This window comes from Gavialis gangeticus, unplaced genomic scaffold (assembly GCF_001723915.1).
Source record: "Gavialis gangeticus isolate Ggan-Ray unplaced genomic scaffold, GavGan_comp1, whole genome shotgun sequence".
Taxonomy (NCBI): domain Eukaryota; kingdom Metazoa; phylum Chordata; order Crocodylia; family Gavialidae; genus Gavialis; species Gavialis gangeticus.
The window spans coordinates 98,221,893-98,238,537 of record NW_017729025.1 but is presented as its reverse complement, the minus strand read 5'-3'; the positions used below and the strand labels follow the sequence as shown (position 1 = coordinate 98,238,537).

The following is a 16,645-nucleotide window of genomic DNA, read 5'->3' as shown; positions in this document are numbered from 1 at the left end:
AAGTCTGAGAATTGACTGGATTGATAGCTTCAAGCCAAGGAGTGACAGGTGAGCTGTGTCTGGGTACCTGGGGGAGGTGGTGGTGTTGGAAACAGACAGCTACAGAACAGAAGGAAACAGAGAAGTGGGAAGGAGCAGGGAAGATTTAAGGTTGGAGGAAAAGGAGCAGATCAATTTCTCCAACATACACTCTGCTATGGAAATGTAAATGGGTCCCCTATACTAACAGATTCTAGGGGCTCCTCTGAATCACCATGGTTGGATGCTCCTGTCTCTTAAGCAACCTAGAAACTTACCGAAGGGCCGTGCCCTGTCAATCGCTTGGATGTCCATTAGGCCAGGCAAGTTGGCCCTCACCAGGATGACGTTGGCCCCAGTGTCCTTGTCAGCCCTGTGAATGCTGCGGGTTTGCCAGTCAGTCCAGTAGATGTAGGAGTCCAGCAGGGTGAGGCCATAGGGGTGCTGCACTGGGGACAGCAGGGTGTGGCGGCTGGCACCATTCAGGTCTGCAGCTTCAATGCGCTGAAGGAGGAGAGAAGAGAAACTGCTTGTTCAGACCCTTCCTCTGAGACTGATGTCCCCACCAGACCATCATCCCCAACAGCACAAGACCACAGGGAACCCTTGAGCCTTTCCACATAGTCCCTTCCTCTTCCAATGCCTTCCCCTGGAAACAACCTCCAGGATACCAGAGACCCAGTGATAACCCTGTAGGAATCATAAAACAGACTCCAACCTCTGTGTGTGCATCAGCCCACAGCAGCTGAGACCCAGCCTTATCTACTGCCAGGCCATTGGGCCAGCCCAGATTGTTGCTGATCAGCACCACACGTCCTGAGCCATCCATGCCAGAACGCTCCAGCTTGGCATTCTCCCCCCAGTCTGTCCAGTACATGTACCTGGAAAAAACCAACAAAGCCTTAGAGAAGCAGGAGAAAAAGATGAACTCTACCTTGCTTCCCTCTCCCAGGATGGTCCCTTGCCAGCACTTACCCCATCTCATGGTACAATGCAATTGCCCTTGGGCTGTCCAGGTTCTGCCAAACCAAAACCTTCCTCATTGATCCATCCAGGTTGCCCACTTCAATCCGATTGGTCCCTGTGTCAGTCCAATACACCTTCCGGCCAATGGCATCCACTGCCAGCCCATCTGTGGTCAACAGACCTGAAAGAGCAAATGGTCCCAAAGTAGCTTCTCAGCATTCCACACAGATGAGGAAATTCTGGGAATTCCCTCTGCCCTTACCTAGAGTCTTGGGAGCTCTCCCCCTTACAATAACCATAGGCCTCCCCCCATAAACACCCTCCGCAAATCTGGGAGTCCCTCCTCACAACTCAGAGGAACTCTCCCCATTTTGGCTGCCCTAAAGCATTCCTTACCTGTAGTGATAATATCCTCATACTGAGAGCCATCCAGTGCAGCCCGGCTAATCTTCCGCAGTGTGTTGTCTGACCAATAAACCTTTCCTGGTAGGGAAATGGAGGAGGGGGAAAGGAGAGAAAAGCAATCAGCAAACACCTTCATCCAGCCCCAGGCCTCCTTGAAATTACAGGCACCCGGATCACTGTGACGAACAGAAGGGCTATGTAATCCAGAGATCTGACAGCATCATAGGAGAAACAGACTGCCTCCAACTCCATTAATGACAAAAAGCCTCTCCCAGAAGGGGACACAGCAGGGAATCATGCAGGAGCACAGGCTGTGGGGAACCTGAAAGGATGCAGGTTTTTTAACATGTTACTGAATAGTTACGTAACAGGCTCACAGCTGGTTTTCAGGAGGTAAATAATCAGACAATCTCTTACTACCATGGAGAATGGAAACTACAATCTAAACGTATAGCGCCAGATACCCAGCATAAATTGGCAAACATCAACTCGGCTCTTTTTACATTAAGGCAGGACAGCAAAAGCTTAAATCCACACTCCATGTGAACCTATACAAATGGAGAAGGCAGTTTATTTCTGTCAACTGGCGTTGAAGCCCTCCAGAATCTGTTTTTCCACTAAGACAGGGCAAGGAGGGAAGGAGATATAAACAATTCACATTGGAAAAAACAGGGCTGTCAATCTGCCCATATTCATGCTACCAAGTAGATCATAGACAACATCTTTACACATGCATTCTATTGATTTAGTCAACTGCAGCACTTTAGTGATCAGTGCTGAATGTGGTTATAGACACAAAGAGGTCCAGACCTTCCTGGGGATCCACTCCAATTGCAATGGTATTTTTCATTGTGACATTGACTGAGACGACAACATCTGCAAAATATGGGATATCCAAGGAGACCATACGGATGTCCGTCCTCCGAGCAAAGATCAGGAAGCTGGTCATCCCTGCAGAAAGTTGGGAGATGAACAGGCAGTCAGTGTCAGTCAATTGTCCCTGGGGCATCATTTGCTAAACAATACCCTTGACCCAATTGCTGAGGAATAGGTCTCTTATTTACCTATGGGGCAGCAACCTGAAAGCTCTCATGATGACATTAGCCCTTCTTGGATGGATTTGGGTAGGATATTGAGTGTAAGCCTGATTTCTTGTCAAGGTGAATAAGATGAGGGGATAAATGGCAGCTCCAAGCCCTGAAGCCAAGAGCTCTCCATGGTCCTGAATGGGAAGGTGCATGAGGGATGGATGGATTCTATCTAGACCAGAATACAGCACAGTGCCTTCTCAAGTCGTGGGGAGCCCAGCCTTAAGCTCAGGGCAGAGCTACAGGAGAGACTGACATGTACCTAAACCACTGGACATAATACTGATGTTCCTTTAGGATAAACCAGACCCTCTCCACAGGGTAACCTCAAGCCAGCTCACACCATACTTGAGGGTACAAGTACCAAAAGACTTCTCAAGGCAAGCTGAGACTGACCATCACACCCAAGTCCCATAATGCTAATTTGTTCCAGTAAATACTATCACAGGGCCAAGAGTGGACCGTGAGATCCAGCTGCAATGAGGATCTTATGGAAGAAACCTACCAGAAGAGCAGGTCTTGCCATCAGGTTGCAGATTGATACCAGTAGGGCATGTACAGCTGTAGCCTTTAGGTAGAGGAGCCAGAAGGCAGAGGTGGCTGCAGCCACCATTATTAACTTCACATGCCGTGTGCACTGTATGAGAGAAAGGAATGTAAAGAAATGAAACAAGCACAGGCTATAAAGAGCTCAGCATGGAGCTCCTGGAGTGTCATTATCAAAGAGGACACCAGCTGCAAAGATGCAGGCTGGGGACACTCCCCTTAAATTTTCAGTACTGATTTATTTCCACACACATTCTGCACAGATGCGCAGGGCAGCAAGAGCCTGAATGCTTGACAGGGGTGTATACCCTGTACCAAGAGACCTGTTACAGGCAGCAGCTGTTGAGGAAGCTGAGTTCCTTGAGGGGTTGGGGCTGCTGGCCCTATACCTGAAGGTCTGTGTCGATGGAAAACATGGATGTCCATGAGGTTCTCCAGGTTGTCTTGAAGTGTTTCACGAGCCTGCCCTGTCCTTCGGTCTGCACTCTGGATGCTCTTGGCCTGCCAGTCTGTCCAGTAGATCCGCTCACCATAAAGAGTAAGCCCAAATGGATGAGGCAGATTGCTCCCAATCAGCACCTGTCAACCCCCAAAATAAAGGCACCAGGAAATCATGAGGGGAGGGGGCTATTTTACCCATCCCTTGGATCATTGCCCAGAAATGGATGTACAAGAGAGTCAGTAGCAGTAAAAAGAAGAACTAGGCTGTAGGGCTCAAGGCAGTGCCAAGCTTCAGAGGGCCCTCCATACATAGTTTGTGTTCAGAAAGAGGCTCTTTGTTCTCTGGATGAGGAGCTGAGAGTGTTTTTCCAATTCAGGGATTTTACTTCCAACTGACTGTCCCTCTTTCTATGAGCCCTCTGGGACAGCTACTCAGCCTCCCAGACTCTCCCCTCCTGTAGCCTAGTTCTCTTACCTTCCTGTTATCTCCATCCAGACTGGCATACTCAATGGTCTTCATACCAGCATCTGCCCAGTACAGGCGCTGAGACTCATAATCAATGGCCAGCCCATTGGGCCAAGTCAGATTGGAGGAGATGATCACCATGCGGTTGGAGGCATCCATACCAGCACGTTCAATCTTTGGGCTGGCCCCCCAGTCAGTCCAGTACATGAACCTGAACACAAGCCAAGAAAGAATGAGTGCCTGCACTCTTACACCTCTACAGCTGCCTACCATTGACACCAGAGAAGCAATGTTGTTTTGTGCTCTTCCACAGCCAGCAGGAGACTGTCAAACTACCAGTCTATCTTCAGAGCTCCACCATCTTCTCTAGTTCAGTGTCCCTTTCACTGCAAACTACCAACTGCCTGGATGACAAAAGAGAACAGTGCAGTTCTGTTCCAACCCTTCAACACTTGGGAAGCAAGAGCTAGTAGTCTTGTGCTCAGGTATCTCAATTGACCTTGGTTCCCAGTTCTGCAAGGTCCCATGGCTCAGAACAGAAGCTTTAAATGGAAAAATTCACCCTTTCTGCAAACCTACTGTGGAAATTTGCTTTTTGTGGCACAAAGGACAGTCACTGATAGGATATTCCCAAGCCTAGGACTAAGCAATTCTGAGCTTACTGGGGACCAAAAGTTGAACTAATGGTCAAATTTCACTGCAATTCAGATTTGTTTTTAGATCAATCTAAATGGTTATGCAGATAACAGGGGACTACCAAGATCTCAACATAGAACAAAGGGCATTTTCTTGTCTCATTAATGTAATTTCATGGACTTCAGTGGTATTGCTCCCAATTTTTGCTGTGCAAAACAGCAGGAGATGGCTCAAAGCAACACAGAGCTTTGGCCTACCTGTTAAGAAGCATGTGATGCTTACTCTGGTGCCATTCACTTCTAAAGCCAGGCCCCTCCTCTCAGACCTTGAAAGGAATTGCTATGGAGACCTCTCTGATACCAGAGCCCCCAGACATCACGTGGAGGTGTAAGGGTACAAAGAATCATACTCAAACCACCTGAGTTTTACAGAAAGATTGACAAAACAATCCCACATGAAAAAGGCTCTTACCCTCCAACAGGGTCCACCACAATATCTCTGGGTCTGTCTAGGTTTTCCCAGATCAAAACAGTCCTCATGGTCCCATCTGTGTTGGAGACCTCTATCCGGTCTGTTCCTACAGAGATTGGGAAACAGGGACCAAGAGAGGGCGAGGGAGAGAGTGAGAGAGAAAGCAAGAGAGAGAGAGAGAGATATTACAGCCCTCTGGAATCATAGGACAGATCACAAAGAAAACCACATCTGCACAGTGATCTAGTCTTCCCTCCCTTCATCCTTCACCCTGACTAGAAAGCTGGTAGTGAGTGTGGAACAAGTTGACTTGCTTATTAGACAAGATATTCTCACATTCACCTCTCTAGCCCACTGCTGCTAGTCCTATGTATATGGGAGGAACCACTAGGTCAAGCCATTGAAAGTACCAGTAACTGGCATCAGAGGATGGCTAGGGAAGAATCTTCTTCCTGACTGGCCTCAGTACTGTTATATTCTGGCAAGACCATCCTCAAGATCCTAGCCATTATACTGCCACTGGCTTGGAAACGTAAGTGGGTGCCCACCACAAGCTGTGCAGTGAGAAGCTAACAGGCATTTTCCTCTGACACCATATTCCTGTACGCATCAGGATAGGATTCAGACAGAAGCAAACAAAAAATCCAAGTTGGTTCCTCCAGTGTTAGACACATGGAGGAGAGACCATGTTTGTCTGACAGAAACAAGTTTAGAAAGGACACAGATGGGACTGCCCTGCTGCTATTGCATCTTCACGAAGGGTGAAGACTAAACCCAGCAGAGGACCCCAGTACCTGCATCAGTCCAATACAGCTTGTTGGTGACCCAATCAATAGCCAATCCAGCTGGGCTTTCCAAGCTGGTATCCACCATAACCTGAGCAAAAACCAAAAGCAAATGTCATAAAACAAGAAATCAGCAAAAAAAGCCCTTGAGACCAGTTCATCAGCTTCATCAATAGCAACACAAAGTCCTCCCACTGGCAAATCCCAGGAGGAGAAGTCCATATGAGAAGTATTGGGTACACCTGTCCACATACAGAGAATCTCTGTTCTCCATCTCTGCTTCACTCTCCAGCCTCCAAACTCTTGAGCTCTGACAACTATTCCCTGGTTCATTCAACAGATGCCTGAACATGAGACAAAGGGAATGCCCAGAGAGGAAGCCAAGGGAAAGGACTGTGTCTGCTGCATGTGGGGCAATTTGTATTTTAGTGAAACATCAAAGCAAGTCAGTTTGATCAAGCAGAGAGTCTGAGACTGGCAGGCATGTACAGCTGCACACACCATGTGAGCAAAGAACTTCTGGGATCACCAATGGTTAACATGAAACAAAATAAATGTGGCCATAAACAGAACCATAAGCAGTAATTCAGCTGAACTAAAACAAAGCCCTAATGGCTTATAGTCATCTTATGCCCAATGCCCAAAGAAAACTCAGTCATCCAAACTCTGGCTGGCCTAACATCCCAATTCAGGACAAAACTTTACCTCCTGCCCTGATCCATCCCATTTTGCCCGGCTAATGGAGTCGGTGCTAACATCTGTCCAGTACACATAGTCATCTTTTGAATCCCAATCCAGAGCCACAGCACTGCGCACATCAGCAAGAGGGATGACATCATCTGACAGGTCGTCTGTGTCAAAGCTGATCCGACGGATGTCCATCCTTCGAGCAAAAAGCAGGAACTTGTCAAGACCTGATCAAAGGTCGAAAGGTCTTCTTTTAATTTCTCTAAGTTCAACAACATAGTGACAGACACAGACAATTCTCCTGTTACATTCAAGCTCCACTGCATACACACCTCTCAATGCTGATTCATAAGCTAAGACAACACAGTTTGAAAAAGGGTGACACCATGGAGAAGTGGGGGGGGAGAACGTGGTGCTGATAAGCAGCTTCTTAGGGAATATAATTTTGCAGGGAACACATAAGATGTGCCCCCAAAGATGGTACAGATCCACAAGCCTCTTCTTTGCCATTTTCTGCAAAACAAGCAAAAATGGCCTAGTTTTCCTCTCATCAACCTGGCAGTGAGACTTTGTAGCTGGTGACTTAAATGGGTCATCTTTCATAAGAGCCAAATAGGTCCAGCTCTATCTTGTGGGGGTATCTCTGAGCCAAAATCCGGTGTAATGCACAAGGTAACATTATCACCACCTCTGTTTAAATGGGTAGGAATGGGCACGTACAATATACAGGTGACCTGTGCCAAGCTGGTGTTCAACAAAAAGTGCAAAAGCAACATCACTCCCTGTCAAGGAGGATATAAAACTGGAGGAACCACCAACCAATGAATGTAAGCCACAGCGAGCCTCTACCCTACCCCACTCTTTCCTCTAAAGGCTTTTCCTGCTGCACCCCATCCACCCTGAGCTTTGCAGAGACACAGATGCTGCTTAATCCCATTTCTGATCACTTCCATTTGTGGTTCTCAGGGAGTACCACTGGGGCTGGGAATGTTTGGCTGGTGTGTTCAAGCTCTGATCCCCATCCCACTTACTCTGTGCACAGGCATAGCTGCTGGTCTTGCGGAAACCAGTGGGGCAGGCACAGGTGTAATCCTTGTTGCTTGGCAGGCAAAGGTGAGTGCAGCCACCATTGTTGGCCCCACAGCGGTTTCTCCCTGCTCAAATAGCCAAAAACAAACACAACCACACATAAGGCAACTAGTAAAGAGTAAGAGAGACATTAGCCAGAAGCAGAAGAGAAGCTGAAAGGAGTCTCACTCTGGGACAGCCTGCTATGACCTCCTGTCCTGCCCATTCAAGCAGACTGGGCCATGGGTGGTCATCCCCCAACCCATGGGTCACATCTAGCCAGTGGAACTGGGTCATCAGGGCCACTGGACTCTTCACAAGTCTAAAAATTTGGTGGTGGGGGGATGGCAGCAGCATTAATTGCTGCATCCGCAGGGAGCTCAGCAGGCTGGATAGCACGGTCCAGTACACTAAATCAGATGCACGGGGCTGGGGTGGCACAGGGCTGGATCCAAGAGCATGGGTCTGAGCCGAGGTAGTGCAGGGACCAACCCCACATGGTGACTCTTGAGGGATCCAGTCCATGAACCAGCTCTCTGCCACTCATTCAGCCATCAGAGCCAAAAGGTTGAGCACCACTGATTCACAGAATGGCAGAATGTCTATTTAAAGCAGAATAGCTCTTTTAGAATAAATCCACATTTGGACACTTTTGATCTTATTCTCACTTTTATTCCTCTGTAGCCTAATCCACTTCCACTTCTTTTACTGAAGAATAAGAGCATCTATACATAGAATTATCCAGGAGCAACTTGTTAAAAACAAAGCTTTAATATTTGCTGACAAAAAGCTATTATCTCCCAGTGTCAGCAGAGGGAGCTCTTGTAACATCCATCCACTAATGAAATGGAGGGCCCTCAAATGTATCACAAGCTGGTGAAGGAAGAATGTTAGGGTTGACTCCAGCAGCAAAGGAAAGATTAGGAGAAGCATGGATCTGGGTAGAAGAGAAGCTGAGTGGCACATGGGTCACTATGCCAAGGGCCCAGATCTAGGACTTCCCCGCCTCAGAGCTGTAACTGGTTCCCAAGCTGGTATGTTGCCCTTGCCCCATCTGCAGGTACCTGCTGGCTGGCGCTGAGGATGCAGTGTGTGAATGTCCATAGGAAAGTGGAGCTTGTTACGGATAATCTCCTGGTTTTTGCCAGTGAACTTGTTGGCGCTGTTTATGCTCTTTGTGTGCCAGTCTGTCCAGTAGAGGCTGTCCTCAAACACCGTGATAGCAAAGGGATGTGGGAGGCCTACAGCAAAGAGTACAGTACAGACAGAGATTAACCGATATACAAGGAAAGCCAGACTGGGAGAGAGACAAGGGAAAGTTCCTTACTCTCTTACTCAGTGCTGCCTTTACCAGGCTCAACTAGCCAAATCCAGCTCTCAGTAACAGAAGGATTGGGAAGAAAGAGTGGGAGCACCCATCCCTGAGAGGTGTAAAGGGATGGCATTGCTCACCCCACACTGTCCAGCTAGTTGAGGTCAGTACAATTAATATAGCAGCAGCTCAAAATCAGGTACTGCTGGTCCTCCCAGGTACCCTGGTTCTCACCCTGACTGATAACAGCCTTCCTGTTCCTCCCGTCCAAGTCAGCCCTCTCAATGACATGATGCTTGGCATCCACCCAGTACATCCGATGCCCAGCATAGTCGATGGTCAGTCCATTGGGCCAGAAGAGGTGTGTATCAGCAATGATGCGCCGATTCGAGCCATCCATGTTGGAGTACTCAATGCGAGGAGTGTTGCCCCAGTCTGTCCAGTAGATGGTGCTATAGGAAGGAGGGGAAAACCTGAAGTCTGGGAAGTTGAGGCCCTACAGACAGTACCAAGTATCATTTCATGTCAAGGGAAAGAACAAGCCATTCCTATGACCTGAGCCACAAGACTTGGTCACAGGCACAGGAGAGGCAAGGGAGGGAAGCTCCCACCCACCTTCCACACAACATATTCTGGTTAAAGGCTGCCACAATCTAAAAGCATGGAGCAGGAATCCTAGTACTCAAGCTTCCTGCCTTCTAAGGCTCTCAAAAAACATCCATATATGCAGTGCCTACGACCACAAATAAGGCTCCATGCATGGAAACAAGGAGAAGCCTAGTCCCAGGATGAACTGAATAATGAAGGGCCTAACGTATTCAGAATTCTTCCCAGAGAGTTCAACAGAGGTGTTCATTGGAATCCCAGATCTCCACTCACCCCTCCATGGGGTGCAGCGCAATTGCTCGTGGCTTCTCCAGATTCTGCCAGAGAAGTACTTTCCGGTGGGTGCCATCCAGATTTGCCACTTCAATTCGAGATGTGCCAGAGTCTGTCCAGTACAGCTTGTCATGGATCCAGTCAACAGCAAGTCCACCTAACCCAGTGAAGAGTTAATTACAGACCAAAACCAGGAATGGCAGACTACGCTAAGAACAATTCCTCCTCCTTCTCCCTCAGGGTCTACCTGGCCTCACTATCACAACTGAGGAGGAGATAAACTGCAGGAAGTGAGCATCTACTAGCATCCCCATCCAACCAGAGACATACCTGGGAGGTGGGGGACATTACAGAAAAACAGGGCTGTCACCAACTGTCTTGCTTCCCACTAGCACACTATGGTTGGCCCATTCCCTATGCCTTTGCTCTCACTGCTGCCATGCACCTGGGCTCTCCAGTCCTGTAGACACCACCTCTTCCACGTTGCTGCCATTGAGGTTGGCCCTCATGATGCGGTCTAGTGTAACATCAGACCAGAACACCAGCTCCTTGCTGTGGTGAAAGTCCAGGGCAATGGCATTTTCCAGGTTGTTCAGAAGTAGCGTATACTCTGAGCGGTGAGGCAGCACCTGTCGAATATCGATCCGATTGGCAAAGAGCAGCACTGGCTCAGGACCTGTGGGACAACACAGGAAGACAATGTGAAAGGCGCCTGGTAGCAGTGGCATAACTGAAGGGGGGTGATCAAGGGAGCAGTCCTGGGCACTGTTCGGGGGGGGGGGGAAGGGTGGCAAAAAATAGTTGTGATGACAATAGCAGCTGATTGAGCCACTGTGATCAGCACCAAAGCAACAAGTGCAGCCTCAGGCACTGTGCACCTACCCTGGGTGCCTAGCCCCTCTTCATTGTTTTGTGGTTTTCTGGAGTCCCCACGATCCCCCTTTTTCAGTTCCTCAAATTCTAGCCCCTTCTGCCCTGAGAAGGGACTGGGCCTACCTCCAGCAGAGGGAGAGATACAGAGCCAGCACCGAATTACAGAGCTACCTATTACTGAGTGTTAATCTTCAAGTGCGGGGAGAAGTCCTGCTCAGGGCAGATCATGCCCATCTCTGAAACAGACCTGAGGGCTCCACCTTTCTTACAGGTTAGCACAGGGGTGGGCAAAAAGGCAGATCCAGCCAGCAGCCATACTCCATTTCCCAACAGCCCCATCCCAGATGGCTGGGGCCAGTCTCCATGGACACCGCATCTGCAGCTGCGCTGTAATAACATAAGGCTGAGGCCATGGAAACTGGCCCCAGCTGTACTGGCAGGGCACGCAGCAGGGCAGGACAGGGGGCTGCTCTGGGATCTTGCAGCAGGGCCAGCTTTGTCAGGGCCAGGGCAAAGTCACGATCTGCAGCTTGCATGCTCCATGCAAGGGCATGCAGGCAGAGGATTGCAGCTCTGCCCTGGCTTGGGACCATGTTGTCACTGCTGCAAGAACCCTGGGCAGAGCTGCAATCTGCAGCCTGTGTGCCCCTGACCAGAGCAGGCAGGCTGCAGATTGTGGCTCTGCCCTGGTCTCTGATCAAGCTGCCCCCACCTCAAGATCCCAGCAGCTCCAGAGCAGCCCCCTGCCCTGCCTTACCACACTCCCTGCCAGTGTGGCTACGGCTGGTCTCCATGGCAACCTCAGCCTTGCGCTATCACAACATAGCTGCAGCTGGGGTCTCCATGGAGATCGGCCCCAGCCATGAGGGCAGGGGCTGCTGGCAAATGGAGTCCACTGCTGGCCAGATCTGGCCCGCAAGCTGGACTTTGCCTGCCTCAGGTTAGCAGCTCTTGTGCTGTTTGCCAGACCAATAAAATACTGCTGAAATGAATAACCAGAGTGTAGGCAACACTAATCTACTGCACAAGATAAAGTCCCTTCTTACCCAGAGCTTTGCAGCTGCGTTTGTCAGGACGAAGCTCATAACCTTGCTCACACCAGCACTGGAAGCCGCCTTCGCTGTTGGTACAACCCTGGCTGCAGTAACCTTCCTCCGCACATTCATTCACATCTGTAACAGGGCAAGGGGGTAAAGTTACCGTGTGATTACCGAGATGCCAATATTCCCCTGGTGTGCCCAAATCTCACTTCTGGTTTGTCTCCAAGTCTGCACTCTGCCTTTCACTTGCAGCTCCAAGATCATTACTATAGCAGTGGAAGGAAGGGGGAACCCTGACAACAGGAAAAACACCCTGCAGTGGTGAGGAAGGATGGAGGGCTGTTACCCTGGCTGCCTACCTTGACATGAACGGCCATCTTCCAGAAGCCTATAACCTGTGTGGCAGGTGCACTGGACCATTCCTCGCACCATCTGGCACTTTTGAGCACAACCACCATTGTTGAGGTTGCAGTTCTCCTCGCCTGTCCGTGGACCTGCGGCAACATGTGAAGAGGACAGAGATGGAACACAAAGCAGCAGTTACTGTGATGCACGGTTGTAAAGATAACAGCACCTCTATAGAAGAGGGGGACAGTAAGAAAGAGACCCCTGCAGGAGGCTACATCCCCTTGGCAACAGGAACACATCTAAACTGACTCCACACAAGGTATAACAACTCCTCCTAAGCAATGTGCCCTGGGGTTTGGAAAGCTTCATTTGAGATTCAGTGTCTTCGTAGATACACTCAGGTATCTGTGAACACAAGATTACTCCCCAGTATTCCCTCCCACTTGCAGGACCATTACTGAAGCATTTTTCCCCAAACTCCAGGACATAGCTCCTCTTAATAGTCTGTTTCAGTAGGAACATGGCACCCACTAACATCCGTGTAGTTAACTTCTACTTGATTCTAGCCCATCCCTGTGGCTCTGTGAGCTGAGACCAGGAAGACTTACGGCAGTTTTGGTGGGGGCTCTCATCGCTGCCATCTCCACAGTCATTCACACCATTGCACAGCTTCCTGTGGCCAATGCAGCGCCCATTCCCACACAGAAACTGGTCTGGGGCACATTGGGGACTTCCTGCAGAGGCAGAAGGGAATAATAACATACCCAGAGCAGCAGCAGCCCAGCAGAGTACTTGGCAGACAGGAGAACAAATCCTAGGGCAAAGAGAAGAAGATGCACAGCAGGAGGCTTACTGGCTACACTTGATCTTATTGCATTTCCCTCAGATTCACCACTATCCTCTCCCCGGATTATATGATGCACTTCTAACTTTGTGCTCCCTTGGATTCTAGGAAGGCAGCTTATGCTCAGCTTATACTTTCTTCTATACTTCCCTCTTCCCTTGTGTTGATTCAGAGACTCTCAGATCTCCTTCTGGACTGGGTCTAATGTTACTTTATGTGGAAGTATTTTGTCTCTCCCAGACCAAGTAGAGAATTCTGGCATAAGTTCTTTTGGCTGCAGATCCCACAAACTTCCTGGGCCCCTTTTTAGCACAAGTTTGAGTGGATCTAGGCTGTCCACCCCTCCTCTGCCTTTATTTATTTGACATGTCACCCTACTCCAAATCATGAATATTAGGTTTGTTCATGACCCAGTGTGTGTCCCTTTTCTAATTGCACTGTGGTAAGTTTAGAGTGGGATTTATATGCAGCCTTCAAGGCTAAGCTTTGGAAGGAGGATGTCACACATGGGCTGCAATCTTCAGAAGGGATGGCACAGACTGCGCAAAATTTTATCTAAGATTATTTTGTTTATTTCTCGCAACTCATGATTCCTAGGTTAAGGCGTTACACCTGTTAAAATCCATGACCTGCAACAGGGATGTATAGGGATCACTGAAAGATTAATTACACTGCAAAACCTTTATAATAAACTGAGTGGAAGACAAGAGAAGGTCAATAAGACTACTGTGATAGACATAAATAGAAAAACTATATGGATACACAACTCAGAACTTGGTTTCTTCCTTCTTTTACAAGAGTCACTTTAAAAGAGCAATCTGAAGTGCTATAACATTTTCAGTATAACCAGGAGAAAGTTACCCTTTATCATTTTTGCAGACTAACACAATATTTTAGATTTGTGAACTCAGCTATCCAAATCTATGTCTAGAACCAAAGGGAGTTTATACATGTGCTCTGGGCAGGGGACTTTAATCCGAGAGCCACTCTAATTAAAGCCCCCAGAGTGTCTTATGTATCAGCATCCCCGCACTTAAAAATGGTGGTGGGGGCAGTTTAACTAAAGCTCATTGAATAAGCTTTAGTTAAAGTGCCCCCACTGCCATTTTTATGCGTGGGAATGCTGATATGTGAGACACTGGAGTCTGCTGGAGTAATTACCATGCTCCAGCAGACTTGGTTAATTTTGTCTACTTGTGTATAGGCACCCAAAAAGGCTAAGACAAATTGATCAGCTTTGTCCTACTAGCAACTACCACTCAGATGGTTCTTATAGCCTGTTTTCTTTCATACCTACCAATATTATACTTCTCTACTGCACTATGAATGCTTAAGCTTCAACTTGTCTCTATGCCACTGGACATCATGTACTGCTTCTTACCAGACAAGTTTTCAGATGTTTACTGGGAGTGGTTTCTCTTGGTTAACTTTTACTGGCTGAACTTCACCATATCTATCTACTGTAGTTCTTGACAGTTTTCTGAAGATCCTGCAGAGCACATGCTGGTGTACGTATAATGTTGGGTGTACCCATTTATCCTGGTCATGACTTTTTATTTCAAGGGTGCTGTAGGTTTGATTTGGTTTCTTGGCTAGAACTGTTCAAGTTTGTTCTTGATACCTTGGTTATCCAGGTGACAACCACAGGGTTATCAGACTTCTTTTAGCTGTGTGATTACTTTTTCAGGATCAACACCTGTTTTAGATGCATTATTCAGGAAGTGACAGAGCTAAGAAGATCAGCACCAACACCTGGCCTTCATTTACCCACTAGGGGGTGACCACTAACCAGTGCAACAGGTTCAGTCTCCATACCATAACCTGGCCTACAGACACACTGATTATCAACAGAGTCAAGGAAAAATGAGAGCTCCATATTGCTAGACCTTTGGGAAAGCCTCCAACTCTTGCAACAGCTATCACTACCACCTCCACCTGCTCCATATCCATCCATATAAAAGGATGGTAATAAATGGGTAGTAAATAACCAATATTAGCAATGAAAGAGACTCCTGGGCAAATATTTAAAGAGTACATGGCATCAAGCCCTCTGAAAGATACACTAGTCACTACTTCATGTAACAGACCCAATGATTCTGCTGGAATCTACCTGCAATAAAGGTCATAGAAGGGCCCCAAGGACCAGACCCTTATTGATCTTGGCTCAGTCCCTCAGATAAAGCAATATTTCCACACATTCCTAATATCTCAGAGGGACAGATTCACAGCAGCTTGTAATAAGAGGATAATTTAGAAAAGAGAAGGGGTACAATATTTAGTCAGGAAGATGACTAGTGGCTGTGAAATACAAGATGGAGCATAAAGCCAGCTTCCTAAAGCTGAAGTCATAAAGTAGTTGCCTTCCAAGCTCAGCCAGCAAACCAGAGCAAGAAAACAAGTGTTTATCTTCTGTAGCAGGATGATGGAAATTGCCTGTATTTTCCCTGGCACAGGGATTCACAGAATCTGTGGCTGAGATCAAGGAGGACACCCAGAAGAGAAGGACTTGTGAGAGGGAAGGAAGGGGACCAGTAATTAGCTACCAATGGGATTCAAGGCAGAGCAGCCCCCTACTAGGCCTGACCTGTGTTCTCACAGTTCTCTTCATCACTGTTGTCAGAGCAGTCATCCTCTCCATCACAGCGCCATGACAGACGGACACAGCGCCCTGATCTACAACGGAATTGGTCAGCTGTGCACATGGATGTAGCTGGGAAAAAAGGGAGAAACAACTAATTGGAGCAACCATAATTTGACCCATCAACCTAACACCCTAAACTCTCCTTTGCTTCATATCACGGGCATAGACCGTGTCTGTCTTGCCCCTCGCTACATACTGCAGTTCTTTTCATCCGACTGGTCATCACAGTCAAAGTCACCGTCACATCTCCAACTTGCATTGATGCACAAGCCACTGTTGCACATGAACTCTCCAGAGCGGCATGGTTGGTGAGATGCTGCAGAGAGGACACAACACATTAATGACAAGTCAATTATGGTCCAATAGAAACTCTAGCATCACAAATCCCCCATGATCATCCTCATGTCCAACTACAAAGAACTTAGGCCTAAATGGGCACTTATGAGAAAATGCTTCAACCTATGTGTCTGAAGTCCCAACTAGACAATGACCCTGACACCATCCACCATGAAATCAGCCTGGGCTACACCAATGGCTACCTTCCCCTGGGCAATGCACCTTTCCTCTTACTTAATGCCAGACTCGGCTCCAGTACTGGGAGCACCCTCTCCAGATCCAGCCAGTGCTCTCCACCCCATCTGGGCTTGTAAAACAGTTGCTTGGACCCAGTAGCTTACTCCATTGCTACTGACTTACAGCAGTCAGATTCATCTGACCAGTCCCCACAGTCATCGTCCCCATCACAGTGGTAGATATCCAGGATGCAGCGCCCATATGCACACTGGAACTCCTCCAAGCTGCAGGTTGCAGCTGGAACATCTGATGCTAATAAAAGAACCAAAAAGAAAAGGCAGCTAAGGACAGAGAAACAAGCCGGTCTATGATTATGCTGGTGCAGAATAAGGGGGCCCACAAAGCAGGTGGTGCAGAATGTATAATGTATGTACACAAGCAGTTGCTTCCTTCCAACCAGGCATCGGTATGGCCACAGCACTAACATTATCTGTGCTTCACTGGAAAGCAACTGACAGCTGTATGCAATAGCAGTAATGCCAACTGTTGTGAAAACATCGCGAGACTCAGGATTTCTAAGTCAAAATAACTCATTATCTCCCGATCGAACCCTCAAAT

The 16,645-nt window shown here is 48.0% G+C and overlaps 1 protein-coding gene across 1 annotated transcript in view; it reads right to left on the bottom strand.

The window, feature by feature from the left end:
• Window positions 1-16,645, bottom strand: part of LRP4 (LDL receptor related protein 4) — a gene marked incomplete at its 5' end in the record, with an annotated part of 60,421 nt that overhangs the window by 15,062 nt on the left and 28,714 nt on the right. The window contains 22 exons of the mRNA XM_019519952.1: window positions 297-522; window positions 737-899; window positions 994-1,165; window positions 1,381-1,467; window positions 2,200-2,340; window positions 2,983-3,114; window positions 3,413-3,602; window positions 3,940-4,141; window positions 5,038-5,143; window positions 5,832-5,913; window positions 6,528-6,736; window positions 7,541-7,663; window positions 8,642-8,818; window positions 9,124-9,341; window positions 9,769-9,925; window positions 10,214-10,444; window positions 11,688-11,813; window positions 12,041-12,175; window positions 12,638-12,763; window positions 15,458-15,583; window positions 15,711-15,830; window positions 16,211-16,339. Coding sequence (XP_019375497.1) covers window positions 297-522; window positions 737-899; window positions 994-1,165; window positions 1,381-1,467; window positions 2,200-2,340; window positions 2,983-3,114; window positions 3,413-3,602; window positions 3,940-4,141; window positions 5,038-5,143; window positions 5,832-5,913; window positions 6,528-6,736; window positions 7,541-7,663; window positions 8,642-8,818; window positions 9,124-9,341; window positions 9,769-9,925; window positions 10,214-10,444; window positions 11,688-11,813; window positions 12,041-12,175; window positions 12,638-12,763; window positions 15,458-15,583; window positions 15,711-15,830; window positions 16,211-16,339 — 3,378 coding nt within the window. The remainder of the gene's footprint in view (window positions 1-296; window positions 523-736; window positions 900-993; window positions 1,166-1,380; window positions 1,468-2,199; window positions 2,341-2,982; window positions 3,115-3,412; window positions 3,603-3,939; window positions 4,142-5,037; window positions 5,144-5,831; window positions 5,914-6,527; window positions 6,737-7,540; window positions 7,664-8,641; window positions 8,819-9,123; window positions 9,342-9,768; window positions 9,926-10,213; window positions 10,445-11,687; window positions 11,814-12,040; window positions 12,176-12,637; window positions 12,764-15,457; window positions 15,584-15,710; window positions 15,831-16,210; window positions 16,340-16,645) is intronic.